The sequence below is a fragment of the Callospermophilus lateralis genome, chromosome 6 (genome assembly GCF_048772815.1).
Source record: "Callospermophilus lateralis isolate mCalLat2 chromosome 6, mCalLat2.hap1, whole genome shotgun sequence".
NCBI lineage: Eukaryota > Metazoa > Chordata > Mammalia > Rodentia > Sciuridae > Callospermophilus > Callospermophilus lateralis.
In genome coordinates, this window is record NC_135310.1 from 17,876,262 (window position 1) to 17,902,326 (window position 26,065).

The window sequence follows — 26,065 nt, forward strand, 5'->3', positions numbered from 1 at the left end:
ACTAAGCTAGCACTGTGTAAGACTCTTGGAGTCCATGACACATAAAATATATTTGATGCTCTTAAGAGACTTAAAATAGAGTAGACAGAGACAAAATTGTAAAATGCTTAATGTTTCCTTAAAAATTTAAAAAAAAAAGAAATGATCTCTGTGGTTCAGAAGGGTTAACTCTCTGAACTATTTTAAATATTTTCTTGATAATTCAAATTCGTGACTAGAAAAGAGAAAGCAAGAGAAAGACGAAGAGATAGTAGTTGAAAGCAATGGTCTATACATAAAAGTTACTCAGGACATTTTGTTCACTTGCTCTATCATTTTCTCTAAATAAGGCGATGTGCTTTTGGCTAATGAAAATGGTTGTATCTATTGTGTACTGTATGTATGTATTTGCATGTCTTTGTTACTTAATAACTAACCAGCCCCACACATTGCACATAATGGTTGTATCAGTTACCTTTATAGTACTTTTTTTTTTTTCATTTCCCATTTGAGATTTGATAATCAGAAAAATTCTTCTGGGATAAGCTGAAGAGTGTCCCTGCCCCAAATTAATATGTTGGGGTTCTAATCCCCAGTGCCTCTGAAGGTATCTGTATTTGGAGAAAACATTTTAAAGAGAGGATTAAATTAACACGAGATTATTAGGATGACTTCTAATTTGCTAGGATTGGAAATCTTATAAGGTGAAATTTGAATATAGATGTGTATAAGGGAAAGAATATTTAAAGACACCAGGAGAAAATGAACATCAACAAGCCAGGGAGCCTGGCTTCAAAACAGAGCTGCTTACCTCATAGAGATAAAAAAAAAAAAAAAAAAAAAAAAAAAAAAAAAAAAAAACAGTGAGGGAAAGAAAGATCTGAGGAATGAGATGTCCCCTTCTAGGGAATCAACTCCAATGACCTACCCTCCCATTGGGAGTTGGTAACAAATGTATGCCCTACTGCCTACAGTTTTTACCAACTCCCAATAATCCTGTCAAATTATAAACCCATCAGTGGATTGATCCACTGATGAGGTTAGACCTCATGATCCAATTCACCTTTCTGTGGAGCCACCTGGGCCACCAACTGCAAGTACCCTTCACCTGTCTTTTGTCCACCTTTCTATTTGGATTACAGATTAACACTCTCAGCTCTGAGATAGAAGCCAAAATTTATGTATCCTTTATACTGTTTAAACAACAACAGATAACATTTATGTCACTATACTAAGCATTTACATAATAGATAAGAGAGCAGATGCCCTATATAGTTGCACATTCTATGTATACTTTAGAAGAGCAAAGGAACACTATGAGGCTTATTTTCCAGATAAATATAACACATGATTTTAAAGCACTGTACCTATTGTGAGAACTTAGAAAAAGCATAAGAGCTACAAGCTATAAAGTGCCAGGCATTTTATATTTACTATAGTTAATTTTTACAATGACACTGAGCTCTACAGATGAATTAACTCCAGATTAGGGAAGTCAAGAAATCTACCCAAGATCAAGTTATGAATAATAACTTAGTCAAGATTCAAAACTAGACGTTTTATTTCTACGACCTCCCTTTTCTTTGCACTACTATCCTGTATTGTATGCAACATCTGTTGATCTAAGAAATACTATTAATATTTTTACAAGTTTTACAAGTAATTTGTTTTACGGATATCAAAGTGACTTTGAACTTGATTTACAGTAAGACAGACATAAAATATAATTTCTAATTCTAATATAATTTCCAATGTACGTGTTAAGCATACTTATGCTTCAAGAAACAGATGATATTTCATTGACTCAGACTCTTCTTGGACACTCTATTGCAACACAGGCATTTCAGTTCTGCTTTCTTGCAGTAATTGTACATTTTGAGTAGAGTGTATTTTATAATATGTACTTATTCATCTAGTTATTCACTTATTTTTGTTTCTTCTAAATTAGTTTTCTAATTGGACAGAACTTATGTCTGTTTGTTCCTCACAATGTCCTTTGCTAAGATAGTACCAAGAACGTTGTCAGTGTTAAAAGTATACTTTTGGAGTAAGGTAATAATATTGGCCCTATAGAGTTGCACATTCTATGTCTACATTACGAGAGCAAAAGAACCAGAGGCTTAAATTCCAGGTAAATATAACACATGATTTTAAAGTGCTGTACCTATTGTGAGAACTTAGAAAAAGCATAAGAGCTACAAGCTATAAAGTGCCAGGCATTTTATATTCACTATAGTTAATTTTTACAATGACACTGAGCTCTACAGATTAGGAAAAGTCAAGAAATCTACCCAAGATCAAGTTATGAATAATAACTTAGTCAAGATTCAAAACTAGACGGTTTGTTTCTAAGACCTCCCTTTTCTTTGCACTACTATCCTGTATTGTATGCAACATTTGTTGACCTAAGAAACACTATTAATATTTTTACAAGTTTACAAGTAATTTTTTACGGAAATTAAGGTGATGGTAATTATTACTCAAAGTACATGTATGAAAATATGAATTGGAGTGAATAAACTTTGCATAGATCCATAGATATGATAAATTTATGCTCTATATGTATAATATAAATTCTAATTCATTCTGCTGTTATATATTAATTAAAAATCAATTTTAAAAAGTTCAAATTAGAATTAAACATTATTGGCTGAGCTGTCAAATTTGAATGCTTTAAAAAAAGATATGGACTAGAATATAATACAGTGTAATTTATCTGCAAGTTTTTCAATTTATTAAATGTATTTTATGTACCTAGAAGTTTTCTTTGTAAGAAACATTTGATAAATATCACATTCTCAACAGTGCAATAAAAATTAAAAGTTATAAATTTCTTTTGGTAATCTCAAAATTGGAGAATTATATTTATAAACTATTAAAATAAATAAGTAGTGTGACAAAATGGTTTCCCACTGAAATTTTTTAACTAAATGCTCTGAGGGAGATAACTCAGAAAAAAAGACAATAAGATATAGTTCAAGATAAATTAAAAGTAAAATGGTTATTAATGTTATTAAATCAAAACAAAGTAGGCTTGTTCAACAACATCAAAATTTTGTGCTTTCAAAAAGATCAATATAAAAAATGAATCATGCTTATGCAATTTAACATTATAAATGAGAATATCATAGTAACAGGAGGAGTATCGAAAATATCATCTGACTTCTTGCTGTCTACAATAATTATGTTGTAGAAAAAAAGAAGATAAGGAATAAACCATTTAATCTAAAGATGCCAAGTCTTGTAAGTTTTAAAATAAATTAATAACTTTTAATGTTTTCAGGTTTTTTTCTCTGAGAGCAAATGATTCTAAAATTAAGAAATGGCTTTGGACAAAGATCAAATTCAGATAGTGAAGGAAAACATAGTTTAAAGATTAAGTTTATGTGCACCATTCAACCCAGCTATCTCACTCCTTGCTTTATACCCAAAGGACTTAAAAACAAAATACTACAGGGACACAGCCACATCAATATTTATAGCAGCACAAGTCACAATAGCTCTGGAATCAACCTAGATGCCCTTCAGGAGATTAATGGATAAGGAAACATTGGTTTATATACACACAATAAACATTACTCAACATTGAATATAAAATAATGGCATTTGCCAATAAATGGATGAAGTTGGAAAATATAATGCAAAGTGAAGCAAGCCAATCCCCCAAACCAAAGACCTAATAATTTCTTTGATATGAAACTCATAATGACGATGTGGGGGGAGCATGGGAGAAATGGAGGAACTTTACATAAGGCAAAGGGGAGGAAGGGAAATGGAGGGGAGAAGGTAGTAGGAATGATGGTGGAATGAGTTAGACATCATTACCTGAAGCACATGTATGAAGACACGAATGGTGTGAAAATACTTTGTGTACAATCAATGACTTGAAAAATTGTGCTCTGTATGTGTAATATGAAATGAATTGCATTCTGCTATCATGTATAACAAATTAGAATAAATAAATAATTAAACAGAAAAAAAAGATGAAGTTCATATGAAGACTCCCAAATAACTAAAAAGGACATCTCACAGATCCTTTCAGAGGCAAAAGCCCCTGTAAGGATCTTAAGGTCATGTCTATCCTACCTCTGTGACTACACAGTAGGATATCTGAGAATCTTAGAGGTGATGTTCTTTCTGCAGGTTTACAAAGATTGCAAGAAACAAGGATTTATTTTAAAGAGTTTTCTGGGTGAATTAAATAAAGGATTCTATTACAAACTGACATACAAAACTTTTGAAGTTTTCTAAAAGAACCACACCAGCTTGGACTAAAAGAATCTGGGAGAATACAAAAGTAAAAGAGGACTTTGAGATCCTTTTTCTATGGGTAGGATGCATAATTCAAGACCTCTTCTACCAAAATTTAGGATAAATTTTATGTAAAAGGTAGGGTGACTCAGAGGTAAATCTGAGATTACCTTAATTTTTGAGGAGAAATTTTATAAAGCAGACCAAGTGCAGAATATTTAGGTAACAATGTCAATAAAAAATAAAATCAGCAAATGGCATTTTCAGTGTACTTTGAATATATTTATCTCTTAAACAGTTATTTGATTTCAGTATTAGAAATAAGAAATCAGTTAATACACTTGAATTCAATTACACAATGATCATTCAAACCACACAGTCCCCAAATAGATAATAGTTTTCTACCAGGGTAGGGAATAAAATTCTAGTCTCCTCTGTCCATTTAAACGCCTTCTTTTAAGCTATCTGGGGCTTTTTTACTTTTCCCAGCCTACTTCTTCTGTCTTAGTAGTACCAAAACACCTGTTAATCATTCAAAAAATACATACTGATTGAAGAGATGAATTAGCACTGATAGGCTAGGGTGCCACAGTTGAGTAACCTAGGATTCTCATCCACAAGAACCAGCATCTCAACAGAGTACTGAATATTTTTAAGGAATTTATCTTTTTCTGAATTATCAGAGCTGTCAACCCTTTTCATAATATTATTTCAATGTTTGGTGATAACCCAGTTTTCTTACCAAAAACATCTCTTAGAAGGACAAAAATTTCTTCTGAATCAACTTTGCAAACTTAAAAAAAAAAAAAAAAGAATGTTCATTTCCCTCCTCACAATATGCTTGACTTTATTTAATGGTAAATATCTTATGTATTTTACATTTTCATACAAATGAAGTCTCGTTTGAAGTATCTATTTTGTCATGTCTAAAAATAAGTAAGTAATATAGTTATTAGAATTTTTTAAAGTAATTCTTTGTGACACACTACAAGTCAGACTATCACCACAGAATCTCAGATTACAATAGTTTGGCCTTCTACTGAACATGCTCTATAGATAAATGAAATATTTTTATTTTAACATATACCATGCTAAAATGATCAAGAAATAGAAAACCCCAATATAGTGACTGGTTTCACTACTTTCCAATATTTTTCTTTTTGAAGCAATCCTGGGAGTGATTGTTTATCTTCACATCAGGTACAATTTAGAAAGTTGAGGCGTGAAAATCTTTCAAAATAACAATTTGTGGTTTTTAAAGCCTTTATAAATATAACATGGAAATAATCTCCTTAGAGTGGATGGTCTCCAGAATACCCTGGTGACATACTCTGCTTTGCTTTTTGAAGAAAATATAAAATAAAGTGTTCAATAAATTGTTTTAAAATGTATTCGTATGTTGCACAGTAACAAACAAATTCATGATTTCACTAATACAGCACAGAGGGCTGTTTTATATTTCTTCTGTATTAGCTGCTTGGTCTGCTATACTAAAATGCCTAAACTGTGTGGCTTAATAAACAAATTTTCATGTAATCTGGAGACTGGAAGTTTGAGATAAGGGTGCCAGTACAGTCAAGCACTCTTGAGGACTCCTTCTGGCTTACAGATTATTCTCTCATGTGATGAAGGAAAAGAGCAAGCTCTCTAGTGTCTATTTTTTTTTTTTTTTTGTAAATAAGAATACTAATCTCATAATGATCTCTTCTAAACTATATATCCAAATATATCTCCAATGTATCCCACTGAGGCTTAGGGCTTCGGTGTATGAATTTAGAAGGTGATATAATTCAGATGTCTTATTCCACCATCTTCTACAAATCCTCTTCTATTGATGACGTTTTATCTCCATTTGTACTATTTCTTAGATTTTTTTCTAATATGTTATTTTTTCAAAATTTGTTTGAAGATGTTAACTAACTCTTTTGATATACATTTCATGAAGTTATTTGTTTAAAAGTATTTTTTTTCATTTGGCTTCTTTCACTGATTTTGACCTTTGGATATACTTAAAAATTCTAAAATTAGCCAATCATTTATTTACCTTTATACTTTTTTTCTAATTTCTATACTTTAAAAGAAATTTAAGGTTTCTAATCATCTAAATTAATGTGGACATAATATATAAGGTTAAGAGTTAAATTTTTTTTTCCAAGCTGCTAGTAAATTTCTTTAGGATATTTGTGAATAATCTTTGTCTAATATAAAATGCTTTCTTTGTCTTCACACACACACACATACACACACGGAATCTCTTTAATGCTGTTTATTTAATCTTAAGGCAATAATACCCCCCCCCCAAACACTGAGTCACATTCCCAGTCCTATTTTGTATTTTATTTAGAGAGAGGGTCTTACTGAATTGCTTAGCACTTTACTTTTGCTGAGTCTGGCTTTGAACTCACCATCCTCCTGCCTTAGCCTCCTGAGCTGCTGGGATTACAGGTGTGCGCCACCAAGCTTCCCTAGTCTCTTACATTCTTTTTTGACACACTTCTTATTTATGTTCTTGGAATGAACAGATTTGAAATGGGAAGTTTGGAATTATAACTACTAGTCTGGGAAGTTCAGTGAATAAAAGCATGACATAGATCTTACACCGACACTTGATCTCCTTGCTCATCAAAGAAAAACAAAATTGTATTGTTCTTAGCAGATCTTTTGGATGACCTCCTGTTTCTTGATATAAAACAGATGTCTTCCCATCTTCTCTGAAATTGGCTTCACCTTAAAATTCTCCTTCCCTGACATTTTCCCCAGTCTCCTCTTTACTAGCTCATTCCATATATGATGCTTGGGCCCTAATATTAGTTATTTTATATTTCCTAAGAAGGTAAATATCCTTAACAAGCCATTTCCTTCTTAATTACCTGATGATCAATTCAAAGAGGCATGCATTTCTTTTTGGCCATATCCTATCACTTCCCTAAATTCCAATGTCATACATTTCATTTCCTATAAATAATTCCAGTTGGCTATGCCATAGACACATGAAACTACACTGTACAAAGATATCTCTTGAGCTCCTCCAATACCCTCATCCTCACAGTCTGTTCTTCCTCCTGTGTTCTGTGTTTCCCTTGATATTCAAACAAGAAGCCCAAGAGTCCTTCCTTTCTCATTGTCATCTCATCTCATTGGCAACATCTTAATGTTCATTTCTACTGACTTGGTTCAAATCCTCATTTTTTTTTCTTACTGAATTTCTTTATCAGATTCCTTGTTCATCTCCTTCCTTCAGTTGCTCCTTCCTGAAATCTTTACACTGTAGAGTACCATCAGGATATATCATTTTGGTACCTTCCCTTACACTTCCCAATTCCTCATATAATTTTCCATGTACAAAGGCCCCCTGATTTACAATGAAATCGCTTCCTGAGAAATCCATCATAAGTTTAAAATCTTCTCATCATAAGACAAAGTATTTAATACAATGCATCTACCAACAGTCAAGCTTAGCAACACAATACACTACAGAGTATTGGTTGTTTGCCCTTGTGATGATACAAGTAGCTGGGAGCTGTATCTTAATGCCCATGCCCAACATTGAGAGAGTTTCAGGTTGCATATAGCTGCATAAACTGCATAAACTGCCAGTTTAATTATGTATAATGACTCAAAAAGTAAGTAACCTACTGAATGCACATTCCACATCTCTCCACCACCACTACTCTTGATCCTCATGCGCGCGCGCACACACACACACACACACACACACACACACACACACACACATTACCACCAAAGACCATTAGCTCTTGTCTTTATATATTAAAAAAAAATTGAGAGAGAGAGAAAGAGTAAGGGCCAGAAACAAGATATACCATTCCAGGGCATATCCTCAGTGACCTACATCTTCCAACTAGGTCCTACCTCCTACAGTTTCTACCACCTCCCAATAATGCCATCAAATGTGAATCTTGCATTAGATTAATTCACTGATGAGGTCAAAACCATTATGATCCAGTCACTTTCCCAAATCTCTACCCCAAATATTGCTGCAGTGGGGGAATAAGCCCTTAACATGTGAGCCTTAGGGGACATGCCAGATCCAAATCATACCACCATGTAATTAATAATGAATTCATATCTCCTTTACAACTCCTTCACCAAAATGGTTGTCTTTGCTACTTTACAGGGCTTCCTTGGACAGTCTTCCAGAACCAGGGGGAATAAATAAAAAGAGAATAGATGGATCCTGAGACTCTTCTTATATTAGCCCCAGAATTGTATAGAAAGAACATCTTTGGAGAATGCATTACTAACTCAGCTGGGGAAAGGTGTGGAGACATTTCCAAAACCCACCCAGTGTTCCTTCCACCTGGAACCCATATCATTATTTTGCCTGAGAGAACAGCCTGTTTCCTGTTTTATTCCTAATCTATTGCTCTGCCAGGGTCTATACAGGCCTATCTGTCACCCTAATAAGCTGGATAATGTCTGCATCCTGGGATAGATTTTTGCTTTCTCAAAGACACTCTATTCCAAGAATTATAATGCTTTTTTATTAGTTTTTGAACAGTAAATGTATGTACTATTCATAGAGCATGCCAAAATAGTTTAAAAATGACACTATGGAAAATCATTAGCCAAGCACTTTGCAACTTTTTAAGACAGAATTTAAATGCAGTTTCAGGCACTCTCATAAAAACAATCTTTTTCTTTTTCTGACTGTGACTGATTTTGACTCTGCTAGGAAAATCTCAAGGTGGAAATTTCCTGAGCTGACAGCAGGTCACACTAAATTAGAGCCATCACTCTTGGGGGGAGGCAGGAGTTAAAGAATATAACTGAATTTATTTCTCCTTAGCTATACATCCATGAAAGCATTGACCAGTAACTTTCTAATTTCCCAGTTTTAAAAATAGTGGATTAGATCTTCCATTCAGCTTCTCCTGTCAGGATGGGAACAAATAGATAACTCACAGTGAAGGTTTCTCACAGTACAGTGCAGAAAACTTTTTTTTTTTCCCAAGACAAGATCTTTTCCTTTTATTTCTTTTCCAAGTTTATATTATTTTTCCATGGCACGTGATTGGAATATAAAAACCAGATACACTATACTCTGTAAATGGATCTCTAACATGGAAACCTGATTGAGGGGCACACAGACTTTCACCAGAAGGAGTGATTCATGCGGACTGAATCACAGCCCATGCATGCCCACCCTTCATCTCTCAAATGTTCTTTAGGAAAAATAGACTATTCCTCTGCCTCTAGATAGCTTTTATTTCCTAGTCACATTAATGGACACCCTAAACACTAAAATTTTAGTATGGGTAGATAACTATGAATTTAATCCAGTGTTTGAGAGATTTCCAGGAACTGAAGGCAAAGGGAACACTGGTTTCTATTAATGACTTTCATCCTCTCTCAACTTTTAAAAAGAGAGGTTTTTTCCTGTGCATCTATCCTGACATCACTCTAAACTTTGTTTTTTCTTATCTCTTCTTTTGGCATGTATTTTGTTCCCCAAATCCAAGGTAACTCCATAATCAGCTATAGTGACTAGAACAAACTATACGGAAGTTTAATGCATTGTAGCCCAAAGTATTTGCTTTTCCTTCCTTGTGTCTGTGGTTTGTCTGGGGTGACTGCTGCAAGCTGAAGTTGGGCTGTGCTTGGTCCCAGCCTTATATCGTTTCAAGTGGACTCTGTATGAATACACATACTCCTAAATCCAGAAGCTACACAAAGCACATTCTCAAGGTGGCTTAGAGGAATTCATGAAAGCAGGCACAAATCTATGATTCCTCTTAAGACCTACAGGCCTGTTTAGTTCTCTTTTCAATTTGAATCAACAACAGAATATGACTATGAATAGATAATTATTTTTACTGAAACATTTATTAATAGAAAGCTGTTTCCTCAAATAAAGGAGACAATTATCCTAATTTGTTCTTGATAAGTCAGTGTGAAGTACTACATTAAGGTTATGTCCTCAACTTTTAACAATTTAAGAAAACTATTAAAAATTTGAACTATACACAGAAAAAAGACATTCAAAAAGATGACTTAATTGGAAACTTGTTTATATGAAGAAAAATTGAAAAAAAAATAAAAGGTTTCTATCTTAAATAATAGAGATAATGATTATTTGATGTTTCTTAGTAAGTTTTTAAAAGATAACTGCAGTCCGGTTATTATCTTTGCTATTATTGAGGCCAAAAGTTGGAACAAAACCAGAATCAACTGTCTTTTGTATAGGTATAACTATTATTACTGATGGTTTAACAAGGGAATAGATACCTATATACTTGATATCTCTTTTCCAGGAAATACTCAGGAAAAGTTGGATGGTTTTCAAGCTTATTTGCAAATTAAAATATTAGGATATAATTCTATGCTCTAACGTGTCTAAAGAAAGATGCATATGTTTTTACCCTTTCATTTACTTATTCATTTTCTTTTTAGTTTAGCAAGCGTTTTTTATTATAGCAAAAATGGAGAAAAACAAAACCTTCATGAACCTTACATTCTAGTGAAGAAAAAAGATGATAAATTTGTCAACAATTTCAGGTTGTGATAAGTTCTATTAAGAAAATAAGTGTTGGACTGGGAATATAACTCAGCAGTAGAGTGCTAACCTAGTATGCTTGAGGTACTGGGTTCAATCCCCAGCACCACCACACACACAGAAAAATTTAAAATTATTTGTTTCAAGAATGTTAAAAGTATAAGTTTTGTTTTTGCCTTTCTATCTCCAACTTCATCAATTTCCATTATCCTTAATTTCCATGGTCAACACCAAATATTGAAGTCATGATATGGTAAAGCAGAGAAAGATATATAACTATGTACTAGACAAATCTGGTTTCCTTCTTGACTTGACCATTTACTAGGTATGTGATCTTAAATAACTCAGCCAGTTTAACCCTCACTTTTTGCTATAGTTTGGATGATGAAGGTCCCCAAGGGGTCAAAGCTTGGTTTCCAGAGCGATAGTGTTGGGAGGGGATATGGATCTTCAAGAAGTAATGTTTCATGGGAGCCATTTGAGTCACTGTTCTGACCTCAACCTGTCATCTTTCCTTCTGCTTCTCACCTTGAGATATTAACACTTACTTCAGCATACGCTTACATCATTATGTGCCATTTTCTCCAGAAATTAAAAATTTTCACATTAGGAACTAATCAATTTTGGATATGAACCTTCAGAACCATGAGCCATAATAAATCCTGTATGCTGTTTCAGGTATTTTGTTATAGTAAAAAGAAGTTGACTAATGAATTTTCTGTATAAAATGTGGGGAAACTGATACCAGTCATACAAGGATAAAATGAGATGACATGTGAGATAGCTACCTTTGTTGATAGCTATTTTACTGTAGTTCTCCCCACCCCATGTCCCTCCATCTTTCCCTTCTCTTGCCTCTTTCTGTCAACAGAAGGCTGACCCCCAGGAAGCACATCTCCTGTTTTCCCTTATTGGTTAACATTCACTTCAGCTTAGTTGAGGAATCACTCACAAAAGATTGGGATATGTGAGGAGAGAGGTCAGGGTATTTGTTCCCTGATGAGTACATGCTTTGGCAGGTGTATTAGTAATAGCTCCAACCTTTCAAAACCAAGCCTTCCACAAGGCAGCCTCCTCTTTATAATTATAGTTCTCATTGGGCTCTTCTGGATCAAAAGGTCACTCTTTGGTAAGTGGTATGCATTCCTACTGACCTTTGTCTATGGATGACTTACTATCCTGACACCCTATACACATATTCATAAGTAATCCATTATTAAAGCTTCTTCATTTAAACCATCTGAGTAAAATTCTGTTTCCCATAGGGATTCTGACTGATAAAGGACTTAATACCAAAAATAACCACACAAAGTAGATCCTCAATTTGGTATTCTGAGACTGTGTTTATTTATTTGATAAATGCATGCTCTTCTTCAAAGAAAATGCTATGCCATGATGTAAGAATTACTCAGATATTACCAGTGTCCACATGGCACAGAAGGCCAGATATCATACATTTTGCATTTGGTTTCTATGGCAATATAAGAATTTAAAAGACTGTAGGAGTAGTGTTGGGATTATGGCTCAGGGGTAGAATGCTTGCCTAGCATGTGTGAGGTACTGGTTTTAATTCTCAGCACCACATATAAATAAATAAAATAAATATCCATTGACTTTTAAACAATATAAAAAAATTTTGACTTTAAATAAAAAGACTGTAGGCGTGACTGTTTATGACTATTCTGGAGACCTTAACCTAAAAAAGAGGAAGTAAAAAACAAAAAGGATAAGTGGAAGAACTTACTTTAAAAACCAAAGCTTTAGTAGAAAACTATAAAACTCCTATAATGACCTCAAAAGAATCCATTTATATTAATAACTACAGGACAGACATGACTGAGAATTTGCCAAAAATATAATTGTGCCAGTGGTAGAATTGCTACATTTGGTAAACACACAACACTAACAAGGCCCTTTTAATAAAGTCAGAGCATTGGTTGAGAGGTTGCACTGTGAGACTTGTGATGAAGATATCTAGGTTGATTTGAAAATGTGAACTTTAATTTCCCACATCAACCCAAGATCATTTTGCATGAAGAAGTAGCCTCTCTTCCCTGTATAAGAAAAATAATCTTAGAGGCTGGAGTTGTGGTTCAGTGGTAGAGCCACAACTCTTGCCTGGTGTGAGGCCCTGGGTTCCATCCTCAACACCTCATTATAAATACATAAATAAAATAAAATAAAATAAAAGATCCATTTACAACTAAAAAAAATTAAAATAAAAAAATAACCTTTATATACATAAAGATGCTTCAATGACCTCATTTGGTATTCTGACTCACAAAGAAATACCAGATCTTCTGAAGACCCATCTCCATCAGCTCTCAAGAAAGCTAGATCCCAGCATCCATCAGTTGGAAAATTACTAAGCCTATTTCCAGAGGAAACAAAGTATGCCTATTAGGATTGAAAAAATCTTTCAAAATTGCATCATCAGGAACCTGATGAATTGTGTAGGAATGTTTTCTAAAAGAGTTAAACTGGAATAGATAAAACATATTGAAGAACTGAGCCAAATTTTCCATGGAGATATACTTACCCAGTATTCTGAATTTAGTGTACCATCCAAAACAGTTTTAAGCATCTCTAGTGTTTTCCTTTGTTGGTTACTCAATCCTGGATTCAAAGAAAACCAATATTTCATGATGTGAAGATGCTAAAACTTCCTTGTTCTTATGTGAAAGAAGGTATCCAATAGCTTAGAGAATTGAGAACCTCCAGGTAGATTTATTATAGACAACATGTCCATCAGGAATTGCCAGAAAACAGACAATCTCTCAGGGTAATATAGGAGACACTATCCTAGAAAAGCTCTATCTATGTTAGCTTTCTTCAGTGAATTGAAAATAAAAGTGGGATGCTAACTTTTTATTAGGATCTCTCACTTTAATGGGAATAATTTTGGAGTGGGAAAGGCCATGTGGTAATGCTTAACCTTCAAAGCAAAGGTGGTTGCAATTACCATAATTAGCCATAGAGGTGGATGGCAGTCAATGTTTTGACCTGCAGACATCTGGTTGTTTAATGACAATTCTACAGAATAAGAGTAGATGGGCAGCTGACAACTATTACTTGGTCTGTGTAATTGGAAAAAAATATATGTCAGGTTAACAGAAATATAACTGGAATCACCAAAGGGAGAGTTCACAATTTGTAGCCTCCCACTCAAGTTTGCAGACCTAGGAATTTCCTGAAGAAGGACTATGCAAGTCAGCCCCTAGTAATAAGTTTATATGGATCTTACAGAATTATTATGAATTACCCAAAACTTTCAATAATTGTAGCAACTATTCCAAATATATTGGAATATATCGACTGGTGAAAATTATCATAGCCTCAGTTTCCTAGCATAGAAACTATTAACATGACAAAATGTTTTTTTCTCAGTCTCTGGAGATGCTATATGAAGCCACTGAATTTGGGGACAAGAAACCATCTCCATTTGAGAAGCAGATTTCTGGAGCATTGTTTTCACTATGGAAAGTTGTTAATGCACGGAGAAAAGATTTGTTTCCTTTTTCATTGCAAAATTTTTTGCCAAGACCCCTGAAAAAAAAAGATTAACAAGAGAAAAACTTAAATATTTATTTAATATAGTTTTATTTTTCATGAGCCCCTTCAGAAATTAAGACCCAAAGATAAAGGAAAAGTGATTTTTATGGACAATTGTACAGAAATACGATTGAAAGCAAAAATGGTATGATCTAATGGTAAGACAACTTGGGGGAAACCTTACGAAGGCCTGCACTTTTGTTGAGATTTTTTTCTATGACCTTCCTCTCTTTTAGGCATAGGAAAGACCACTCTAGATTGAGGTTCTTATGATCTATTTTAGAGGAAGAGCAGAGAATTCTTTTATAAACTGCTTCAGAAGGAAAGGTGGAAGGAAGTCAGACTGGCTTGCCTGGTTCTGCTGTTTTCTCAAATGCCAAAAGCTGTATTTTGGGGTAGTGTGTCCTAAACTCCATCACTAAAATCTATTTATAGACATCTAGCTGGAAATCATACTTATCATTTTCTCTTTTAGGTAGGTCTATCCTACAGACAAACTTGTATAGCTATGCAGAAACCCATCTTCCACCCTGCAGATAAGGGTAATACACAAGAGGTTACAAATGCTATGTGAGTCCCTACATAGCCACTGGAATACAGCTGGCCTATCAGTGCAGACTGGTCAAGGTTTCATGAAAGAAGAGATAGAAATAGAGATAGAGATGGGGGGGCAGGGAGTAGGGGAGGGGGGACAGAGGGAAGGAGAGAAAAAAAAAGGAGAGGGGTTGAAGAAGGGAGGGGAGGGAGAAGGGTTGAAGGAGGGAGGGGGGAGGGGCTGAGACAGAGAGCTTACAAACTATTTAAGCTTTTGTATTTGGGGGTCGCCTTTTCCAGCTAAACATTACCTTAACTACTATACTTTGAAAACTGAATGTTGCTGTTGCCCCATCCCCCCTTCCCCTTACTGTTCCTAAATTAATTCTTTATAGCTCCTTCAACTTAACTATTAATCAAATAGATACAAACTAAAGCTTCTGCACATCAAAGGAAACAATTAAGAGCATGAAGAGAGAGCCTGCTGAATGGGAAATCTCTGCCAGCTGCTCCTCTAATAGGGGATTAATAATCTGAATATATGAAGAACTCAAAAAAAAAAAACACCAAAAAACAATCAATTAACAAATGGGCAAAAGAACTAAACAGGTACTTTACAAAATAAGAAATACAAATGGCTAACAAATATATGAAAAAGATGTTCAACATCTCTAGAAATCAGAAAAATACAAATCAAAACTTCATTGAGATTTCATCTCACTCCAGTCAGAATGTCATCATAAATACAAATAATAATAAATGCTGGTGAAAATGTGGGGAAAAGGTACACTTATGCACTGTTGGTGGGACTTCAAATAACTACAACTACTCCGGAAAGAAGTATGGAGATTTTCAAAGAACTAGCAATGGAACCACCACAAGACCCAGCTATCTTACTCCTTAATATTTCTAAAGAACTGAAATCAGTATACTCTAGTGTTTCAAGCCAAACTTCAATGTTTGCAACAGTGCAGTTCACAGTAGTCAAGTTATGAAACCGGCCCAGGTGCCTGTCTGCAGATGAATGGATGAAGAAAATGTGGCATCTATATACAATGAAGTCCTATTTAGCCATAAAAAAGAATGAAATTGTAGCATTCTCTGGTAAATAGATAAAACTGGAGAACAACACACTAAGTGAAATAAACCAGACTCAAAAAGTCAAGGGTTGAATGTTTTCTCTCATATGGGGAAGTTAAAATAAGGGGAAAAAAGTGGATATGAAGAATACAATAAAAATAGAAGGGAGATCAGTGGAGTAGAGGAAGGGGATAGTGGGACAAAGAAAAGAGAGGGGTAAGCACTGGGGACTTAAATGAAGCAAATTGTATTCCATGCATGTATAATTATAAAAATGAACCACAATAGTATGTATAACTATAATGTACTTATAAAAATATATAAAGAATGTGATGTTTTCATGTATCATTTTATAAAAAACTAATAATATTCACTGAAAGTGCAAATGTGGAAGGTAGCACTTACTAATTGATGGTGGGTTGACAAACTGATACAAGTTCTTTGGAGGAAAATTTGACATAATTAATAAAAAGTATGAAAGCATAGACTCTTTGATCTAACAATAATATCTCTAGGAAGCCATACTATTTATACAGAAAGTTCTGTTTATAAAAACATTCATTGTAGCATTATTTTCAGTAGCAAAAAAACTTAAAGCTATTAATAGGAAGAGCATAGATTAGTGTTTGCCTGTATTTTGAAATTCTATACCACAATTAAAATGAGATTGGTCCACATAGAAGAATTGAATAAGTAATATAAAAATGTCCATAATATCACATGAAACAAATAAGTATTGGTATGTGAGGACCCAACATGGCGGCCGGTGAGGAGGCAGCACTTTCAATGCCTCCGCAGTAACGGGATCAGAGAAACACATTCATACACCTACATGTGACCTGCTGAGAAACTTCTAGCAAAATTCCGCTGAAAGGAGACCTGCCGGGAATTACATCAAATAAATTAATAGGAGTAAACAGTAACTCAGCAGTCAAACAGAACAAGAAGCAACATGAGCAGCACGAAAAAGCAAGTAAGAAAAGGAGTACAAACAATGCAGGACAGCCTAAATATTCAGGAGGATATAGAGTCATCAGAAAAAATGGTCATATAAAGAACTCAAGGAATACCTTAGACAGATGGAATGGAACCTTAACGAGGATACGAGACAGCAAATTCAAGCAGCGAAAGAACACATTGAGAATGAATTACATAAACAGATAAAAGAAGAAGTTAAGCATCTTTATCAGAAGACAGAGATTATAAAAAAGAATCAAACAATAATCTTAGAAATGAAGGAAATTATAAACCAAATTAAAAACTCAAATGAGAGTATCACTAATAGAGTGAAGCAAGTAGAAGCCAGAACATCAGATAATGAAGACAAAATATATCATCTTGAAAAGAGTCTAGCCAACTCAGATAGGCTGGTTAAAAATCACGAGAGAAACATCCAAGAGATATGGGATAACATAAAAAAAACCAAATTTAAGAGTCATTGGGATAGAGGAAGGAATAGAAATTCAAACCAAGGGAATGAGTAACCTGCTACATGAAATAATTACAGAAAACTTTCCAGAAATAAAAAAGGAAACAGATATACAAATTGTAGATGCATACAGGACACCGACCATACAAAATCACAGTAGACCAATGCCAAGACACATTGTTATGAAGATATCCAATATACAGAACAAAGAGAAAATATTAAAAGCTACAAGAGAAAGGAGGCAGATTACATTCAGGGGTAAACCAATAAGGTTAAGAACGGATTTTTCATCACAGACGCTGAAAGCGAGAAGATCCTGGAACAACGTATTTCAAACACTGAAAGACAATGGTTGGCAACCAAGAATTCTGTATCCAGCAAAATTAAGCTTCAGGTATGACAACGAAAGAAAAATCTTTCATGATAAACAAAAGCTAAAAGAATTTGCAGCCAGAAAACCAGCATTGCAAAGCATCTTGAGCAAAACACTACACGAGAAAGAAATGAAAAACAATAACCAAAGCCAACAGTGGGAAGTACCTCAGTAAAGACAGACGGAGAGGGGAAAGCTAATCATGGAGAAAAAAAAAGAGAGAGAGAGAGATAAATAATCAAACATGGCTGGAAGTACAAACCATATATCAATAGAAGAAACTCTAAACATTAATGATTTAAACTCTCCAATAAAGCGACGTAGGCTGGTAACATGGATTAAAAAAACAAATCCAACAATATGCTGCCTCCAGGAGACACATCTGACTGGAAAAGACATACACAGGCTGAAGGTGAAAGGCTGGGAAAAAATATACCACGCACACGGTCCTCGCAAGCAAGCAGGGGTGGCCATCCTCATATAGAATAAAATCGACTTCAAGACTAAGTTAACCCAAAGGGATAAGGAAGGACATTATATACTGTTAAAAGGAACCATTCACCAACAAGATATAACAATTATCAATATTTATGCACCAAATAATGGTGCTGCGACATTCATAAAACAAATTCTCCTCAAGTTCAAGAATCAAATAGACCACAACACAATAATTATGGGTGACTTCAACACACCTCTCTCACCATTGGACAGATCCTCCAAACAAAAGTTGAATAAAGAAACTATAGAACTCAATATCACAATCAATAACCTAAACTTAACTGACATATATAGAATATATCAACCATCATCAAGTGGATATACTTTTTTCTCAGCAGCACATGGATCCTTCTCAAAAAGAGACCATATATTATGCCATAGGGCAACCCTCAGTAAATATAAAGGGGTGGAGATAATACCATGCATTTTATCTGATCATAATGGAATGAAACTGGAAATCAATGATAAAAGAAGGAAGGGAAAATCCTATATCACATGGAAAATGAACAATATGTTACTGAATGATCAAGGGGTTACAGAAGACATAAAGGAGGAAATCAAAAAAATCTTAGAGATAAATGAAAATACAGACACAACTTATCGGAATCTATGGGACACAATGAAAGCAGTTTTAAGAGGGAAATTCATCGCCTGGAGGTCATTAGGCAAATCCACTCACCAATACACATATATTTAAATATAAATTTGATGAAAAAATATTAGTGTTCATGAAAAACTGAAATTCAATGTAACTATTATACTAATAATTCTTGTTTAAAAAAAAAAACCCTACAGATGAAGGTGTATTTTAAGTTAACATTTAATCAAAATTGTGTTTTCTGAAAAATATTAAAGTACATATTAAAATACATGTCTTCTTTTATATCAGATATTCTTAAAAGGGGTATGCATTAGACACCCCAATAAAAATGTTTAAAACACATATTTAAACTAAACACTTAGATTTGAATTCTCCTATATTCAACCTTCATTTGCACACTGATTAAAAAAAAAAAAAAGAAAAATCTATTTTGACTACAGACCAAAGGCTGCAATTACTATTTATTTCTGCTCTAAGTTTGCTCCACTAGACCCAGATCCTGTCAGTCACAGACCTATTTTTAGTTCAAGGGCCTTCCAAATAGGAACAAGCTGAAGCTCTCCCCCATCTTCCCATTAAAAAACCTGCAGCTTAGAGTCCATTTACTCATAAGTAAAAAATAGCTGCCTTAATTATTTTTATATTTCATCTCTTATTAACAAATGAAAGTTGATATGCAAACATTAAATCAGAAGAACACATTTTAGGTTCAATATAAAATCCTAGAGTCATTTTACAGCATTATGTTAATGATTTTATTTTATTATGGTAATCATTATATTACGATTTTATGCAGAAACTAATAATGGCATCCACTGAAAAATCTTTTTGAATTCTTAATTGGGTCAAATTATTTAAAAATTAACTATGAATATTATAGTAAAAAGTAAGGGGAAATCTCCCACAAAACACAGACTGTTTTATAATAATAATAATAATAATAAAAAGAGGTAAGAAATTGGCTAATGTATTAATTAAGCTCCCAAGAATAAAGTATCTCAAAATTGTTATGCCAGGTAAAAGCTAATGAGATATTATATGAGAGTATAGAACAACCATCATTATCTATGAGAAATGTTTCTGCTGTTGTTAAAAAGGATATATAACACTTGGCTTAATTTGGTAGTCTTCAAAATTTTACTTTTGTGTACTTAATACATAAAAAACTAAGATCAATTACTAACTACTCAACAGAGGTTTTTTGTGTTACACACATTACTCATTAAACAAATGCAAATGATAGTCACAAGGAAAAGAGCTTCTTACCTTTCAAATAACTTGTTGCTGCTTTGCATGCTTTGCTCTTAATTCAGACACCTCCTTCCAAAGGGACTCATTCTCACTATTATAATTTTAAAAAAAATAAAATAAATAAAAAGATTTAGTCAGAAAACCAAACCCCAGTATCTTTAATTAAGAATACTAGAGAATTAAAAAACACAAACCTAGAGAACTTAACTGTGTTTGTTTTCAGTATGATATGTATTTTTATGAGACCAGAAAGCTGGTTCAATAATACAGGAATGACAACTATCAACACAACTCCAGAATCATTCCTTCTTTTTTTTTTTTTTTTTTTTGATTTTTAAAATGTGTATTGGATAGTATCCTTATATGACTTTCACAGTGAAAACAGACAGGAATAACACACTTCTGTGTTAAAAAAGGAGGGAGACAGAAGTGGAGTTTTCCAGATGTTAAGTGGTATGATACCACAACCAGCGGTGTTCCATTAATCAAGCATTAAAAAGATCTGCAGAAATACAAAACAATGTCACGCTTGCCTAATATGTCACTGTGTTAACGTGGAGTCAGTTTGTTGTTTTTTTGTTTGTTTGTTTGTTTGTTTTTTACAAAAACAAGATACAGCCGTCTTCAGTTTCCTTAAAGTCTGAGCCTGAAAGTGGAAGTGTCAAAATATGGCAGAAGAAATTTAAACCAAGCTGGGTGTGTTTTTACGTGATTTAAAACACGAGCAAAAAAGAATTTCTGAGCACCAACTTCTGCATGATAAATTAGAATGAGTTTTTAATTTCGGGATGGCAGTCTACAAGGATGATCCACCGACTACATGAAACTTGTTTGCAGATTAAAATTATACTTCAGAAAGTAACACTTGCCTGAATTCAACCAGCAACCCAGTGTCCGGAGAGAGAAAATAATTCCACATTATCAAGCCCCCTTCAGAAGTACTGTGCTCTCTGCCCTCCTTTGAACAGATCTCTGCTCGCCACAGTCCAATCAGCTTTGAATCAAAAATTTGTGTACTGAAAACAAGCTTGAAGTGGGAAAACACACAAAGCAGGCCAGAATCATCCCTTTGGTTTCAGTTTTCACGATGCACCCTTGAGACTAGGCACGCTGATTCAACACAGTTGGACAGCTTCAACCAAACTCACTAAATATCACACCGATTAACTGTGCCCAGGCAGAGATGACCTGGCAAAAATCTCAATATCTGTCCCGAATCCGTTCTCCTAAGTCCCGGCGACGAAGTCTCTGGGGCAGAAGACCCGAACATTCAGAACCGCAGGCTTCCTCCCCTCAGGACTCGAGTCCCCGCGGCCCAGGCAGTAGCCGTGGCGGCTCTGCCCGGCACCAGCTGAGCTCTCCCGTTAACCCTGTCCAATTCTGCCGCTCCCACCGCGTCCCGACAGCCTTCCAGCTCTGGGGACCCCACAGCACAGAGCGACAGGGCCAGTCGGCCCTTCCCGCTCAGTAGAGGCCAGCGGGACCATCAGGCCACAGAGACAATGGGGCTGGCGGGCCGGGGGCGGCAGGCGCTGAGGCCGGGCGGCGCCTGCCTCCTTCCCTCTTCCGCCCACGGCCCGCCTTCCAGCGCCCACAGAGTCCCCGCTGCCCCGGCACGACCCCATCGCCGCCCCAGGGCCGCAGCTCAGCAGCAGCTAGGCGGGAAGCGCAGGGGAGGCCGCGACATGCCAGGGCCGAGGAGGGGGCAGCGGCCGCCACCATGTCTGCCCGCCCCTCCCAGAAGCTGGGTGCCCGGCAGACAAAGCGCTGCGGCTGCGCGGGCGGAGTGGGCGCCCTGGCCGACCCCGTCGACCCCCAGGAATAAGCGGGTCCGGGAGCCCCGGAAACCGGCGCCTTAATGCAATAAACAGGAAATCGCGGGGATGATCTATCATTCCTTCTTAAATGTATTATCTGCTATTCATGGCAAAATAAAAAAAAAAACCTTAAACACACTTCTACACCATCTACATTACACAAATGGCCCGATTCCAAGAATACGTTGCCATTTTCTATTTAATGTTTGAAAAAGCCATTGATGAGCCACAGCCTGCGTTTGAACGTCTACCTACTCCCCTGACAGCTCTCCTCATAAAAGATCCCAGATGCAACGCGCGGGGTGTGTGCGGGGGTCAGGTCCTAGGGTTCAGATTGCCCCAGCCAACCCCGCGCCCAGAGCCCGGGCGGGATCTCCGATTCCCATCCCTCCCCGAGCCCATGGAGGACGAGTGGGCAATAACGTGGCCCGCGCGCCCTAGGTACCTCCTCTGCCTAGGCTGCGCGGGGCCGGTTCTAACGCGACCCGGCGGGACCGTTACGGGCCGCCCCTCCCCCACCGAGGCCCGCGGGGAGTGCACGGTGCGGCCAGGCCCAGGCCCCTCGTGAGCAACACCAGGCTCCTCCAGAGGCTGCGCCAAGGCCGCGCGGTGCCTCACAGCCGCCGAGCGCCGCGGGCCGCGAGAGACAACCCCGCGGGAGGGAGGGGGGAGGCGGTTTGGAGGCCGCGGTGCCCCGACCATACCTGGCTCCAGGTGACCAACTCCTTGCTGTGGGCTTTCTCCACAGCTTGCTGAGGAAAGCCGCACGTTCCAGCTCTGCCTCCATGTTAACCGGAGGCGGAACGCAGCGCGGTGCTGGGGCAGGCGGTGCCAGGCGGTGCGGGTCGGAGGCGGTGCGGGGCAGGCGGTGCCGGTCGGAGGCGGTGCCGGGGCAGGCGGTGCCGGTCGGAGGCGGTGCCAGGCGCAGGTGGTGCCCGGTGCAGGCGCTGCCGGTCGGAGGCGGTGCCGGTCGGAGGCGGTGGCGGCGCAGGCGGTGCCGGGTGCAGCCGGTGCCGGTCGGAGGCGGTGGCGGCGCAGGCGGTGCAGGCGGCGGTTGCTCCCCGAGACTGCCCACCACGCAGGCGCAGTAGCTCTCGGCCCGCCCCCCACCCAGCCCCACCGGGTGCTCAGCTAGGCTGGCAGGCCCGGGGACCGCAAGATTACTCAGCAAATACTTAGGAGATTGTGTTTCTTTATTTTTGTATTTTATCCAATACTTTGTTTAACTAGTAATTTGCTTTTGAGGCAGCATCATACAGGCATTTGTCAAAACATTGACCATTGCAAGATATTAACCAGTTGCTAAATTTTAGATGTAATTCAACCAGAGGAACAGATATTTAAACTGAGGGTCAAAAGAACTAGGAAAAATTGTCACATAATATCCTCAAATTTACCAAGACCAGAGTAGATGTATTTACAGAGAATTCGTGACTTTCAGGACTCCTCACACATATAAATTCTCTTTAGAGTTTAAGTCAGGTATAATGACATAGATGAGGCAGCAAAAAGGCAAAAAAAGTACAAAAGTAAACAACTAGTAGTAGGGTGGGTTTGCAGGCTTCCTTCCCCGTACTTCCCCATCCCCATCAATGGCACCCAGGGTGGCCAACCCCACTCCTTTTCAGGCTTGTAACTATGCATTGTGCAATCTTCAGGGATTCTGAGATCTTTATGCAATGTTAGTGCTGCCAGAATATGCTCTCTTGGGTTGGTCTTAAGCCATGAGGGATATAGGATTCATATTCCTGTTTAAATATGAACATTCTTCTCATTTCACCCATGGGTCCCTTCCTTGTCTTTCTTGGTGAGGTGGTATGAGGAGGGCACCATGCAGTCAACGTTACTAGACGATGTGCTGTTCCGCATATATTTTGTAAGATTCTGAAAGATAAATTTAATGTGGCCCATAAATGAAGTATTGTCCAGATTTCCTTCCTCCTCTGTATAAGACAATATTTGTTAATCATCATTATTCTTTGAGAAGAAAAATCAGCAGCTGGATGAAAATATCCACGGGCAGTATGAGGGATATTTCGGAATCATCAGTAATGATGTAACCAGCATTCAGCAAATGGTATTAGGGAGCTGCATAGGTAAGATGTGCATTGTTTCAACACAAACAGGTTCTGATGAGCCATGACATTGGATAATAACAGTCTCACAGTAGGAGATAGTGAAATTAGCACAGTTGAGAACAAAGAACATAAGAGGATGGTTCATAGCTCTGAACAGTAAGAGGTGACATCTGGACAATGTGAGACTTCACATGACTAGATAATAAACACACAAATACTTCTTTTCTACCCATTATTATAATCTTCATCAATACCTTGCTAATTTTACAGTGACCTATTAGATCTGCAATTAATTAATTAATTAATTAATTTGATGCTGAAGACTGAGCCCAGGAGTGCTTGACAACTAAACCACATCCCCAGCCCTCTATAATTTATTTGAAGTCAAATTATTTAGATAGGAATTCTACAAAAATATTTTCCAAGGTCTCAAAAAGCTCACAGGGGTTTACAATTATGTAAGTACTTCCAGTTGCAATTTCAGACTTTTTTCCCCCTAAAGTTTTGATATAATTAATTTTAATACTTAGGAGAGAATAATGAATCAAACAAAATGGGAAAGATAAACTTTGCTGGGCTTCCCTATAGCATGTTTTAATCAGTGCTGAACTTTGGAATTAGGAGTTGGAACTTGAAATTAAGATATAATTGGGTGAGGCCTTAATTCTGCTATGTTTGTGTAATCCTCAGCAAGTCTCTAACTGCAACAAGTCTGTTCCATTTTCCTCATAAAGTTGTTTATGAAGATGGAATAAAAGAATTTTATAAGCAACTAACAGTGTTTTTCAATATTTTCATAAACCATTAAATGGAGAAGACAATGCACCAAAATTGTATGCTAAAGATACTGTCATAATTAATTTATAATTTTTTCTTATTTGAAAAAAATTTTTTTTGAGTTGTAGATGGACACAATGCCTTTATTTTATTTGTTTATTTTTATGTGGTGCTGAGGATTGAACCCAGTGCCTCACACATGCTAGGCAAGTGCTCTACCACTGAGCCACAACCCCAGCCCTTTTTTTGTTATTTTTTACCATAAAGATAGATAGTAAAATTTTTATTTGTGCTCTTAAAAATAAAAAAAAATCTACTAATACTCAGTAAATCCGTAATTGTTATTATAATTAATCTTGTACTCAGAATCATCACGGGGGTTGACACATAGGTACAATCTGATGTTCTTGTACTTCAGGTAGTGAGTGTAAGAATGAGTCAGTGGAAAAGTAGAAGGAGTCTTTTCACCATCTCTTACTCCAAAAACTTGTAGCTAATTTGAAGGAAAGCAACACTAACTGAATCCCATGCTTCTTTTCATTTAATTCAGATTGCTTGTAATGGATGATACCTTTTTTGAGAGGCTAGGGTTGACCAACACTTTAAGTCCCTTTATATTTCTGGGATTCCACACATAATTGCAGTAGGCCCTCCATATCTTACAGTAGGCCTTTCACATCTGTGGATTCAATCAACTACACATAGAAAATATTCGGAAAAAGGAAAATTGTATCTATACCAAATATATAATGACATTTTTCCTTGTTATTATTTCCCATACAACACAGAATAACAGCTACTTTGATAGCATTTTCATTGCATTAAGTACTATGAATAATCTAAAGATGATTTAAATGTCCAGGAGGATGTGCATAGGTTATATGCAAATATTATGCCATGTTATATAAGGGCCTTGAGCATCTACAAATTTTGAGCTCCACAGGGGGCATGAAGGTGGGATTGTGTGTATAGAGGTGTCCTGGAAGCCAACCCTGTGGATAACAAGGGGATAACTATAGTGTTGGTGACAGATAGAATCTGTCTTGTATAATAGATATTCTCATACTTGATATTTGTATCCCCAGAGATATATGATGTGAGCACATAACCTTTATTCTACAACCTAGACAAATACAGAACCTCTTCTAACTTTTTTCATGTTTCATATTAATTATTCAGAATATTGCATTTCATTGTGGCATATTCATAATGCTTATAACATAGTTTGCTCAGATTAATTTCCTACTACCACCTTTTACTCTCTCTTATACCTCCCCTTTCTCTACAGTTAGTTTCCCTTTTACATTCATGATGTCCCCCTTCACCTC

The 26,065-nt window shown here is 36.5% G+C and overlaps 1 protein-coding gene across 1 annotated transcript in view; it reads right to left on the minus strand.

Annotated features, from left to right (window-relative positions):
• The window catches only part of LOC143401801 (uncharacterized), a 197,681-nt gene extending 173,966 nt beyond the window's left edge, over positions 1–23,715 (minus strand). Inside the window, exons 1-3 of the mRNA XM_076859426.1 lie at positions 23,663–23,715; positions 22,587–23,018; positions 20,081–20,156 (exon numbers count right to left, since the gene is read on the minus strand). Of these exons, the coding sequence (XP_076715541.1) occupies positions 20,084–20,156; positions 22,587–23,018; positions 23,663–23,715 (558 nt within the window). The 3' untranslated portion in view covers positions 20,081–20,083. The remainder of the gene's footprint in view (positions 1–20,080; positions 20,157–22,586; positions 23,019–23,662) is intronic.
• Positions 23,716–26,065: the final 2,350 nt, after the last annotated feature.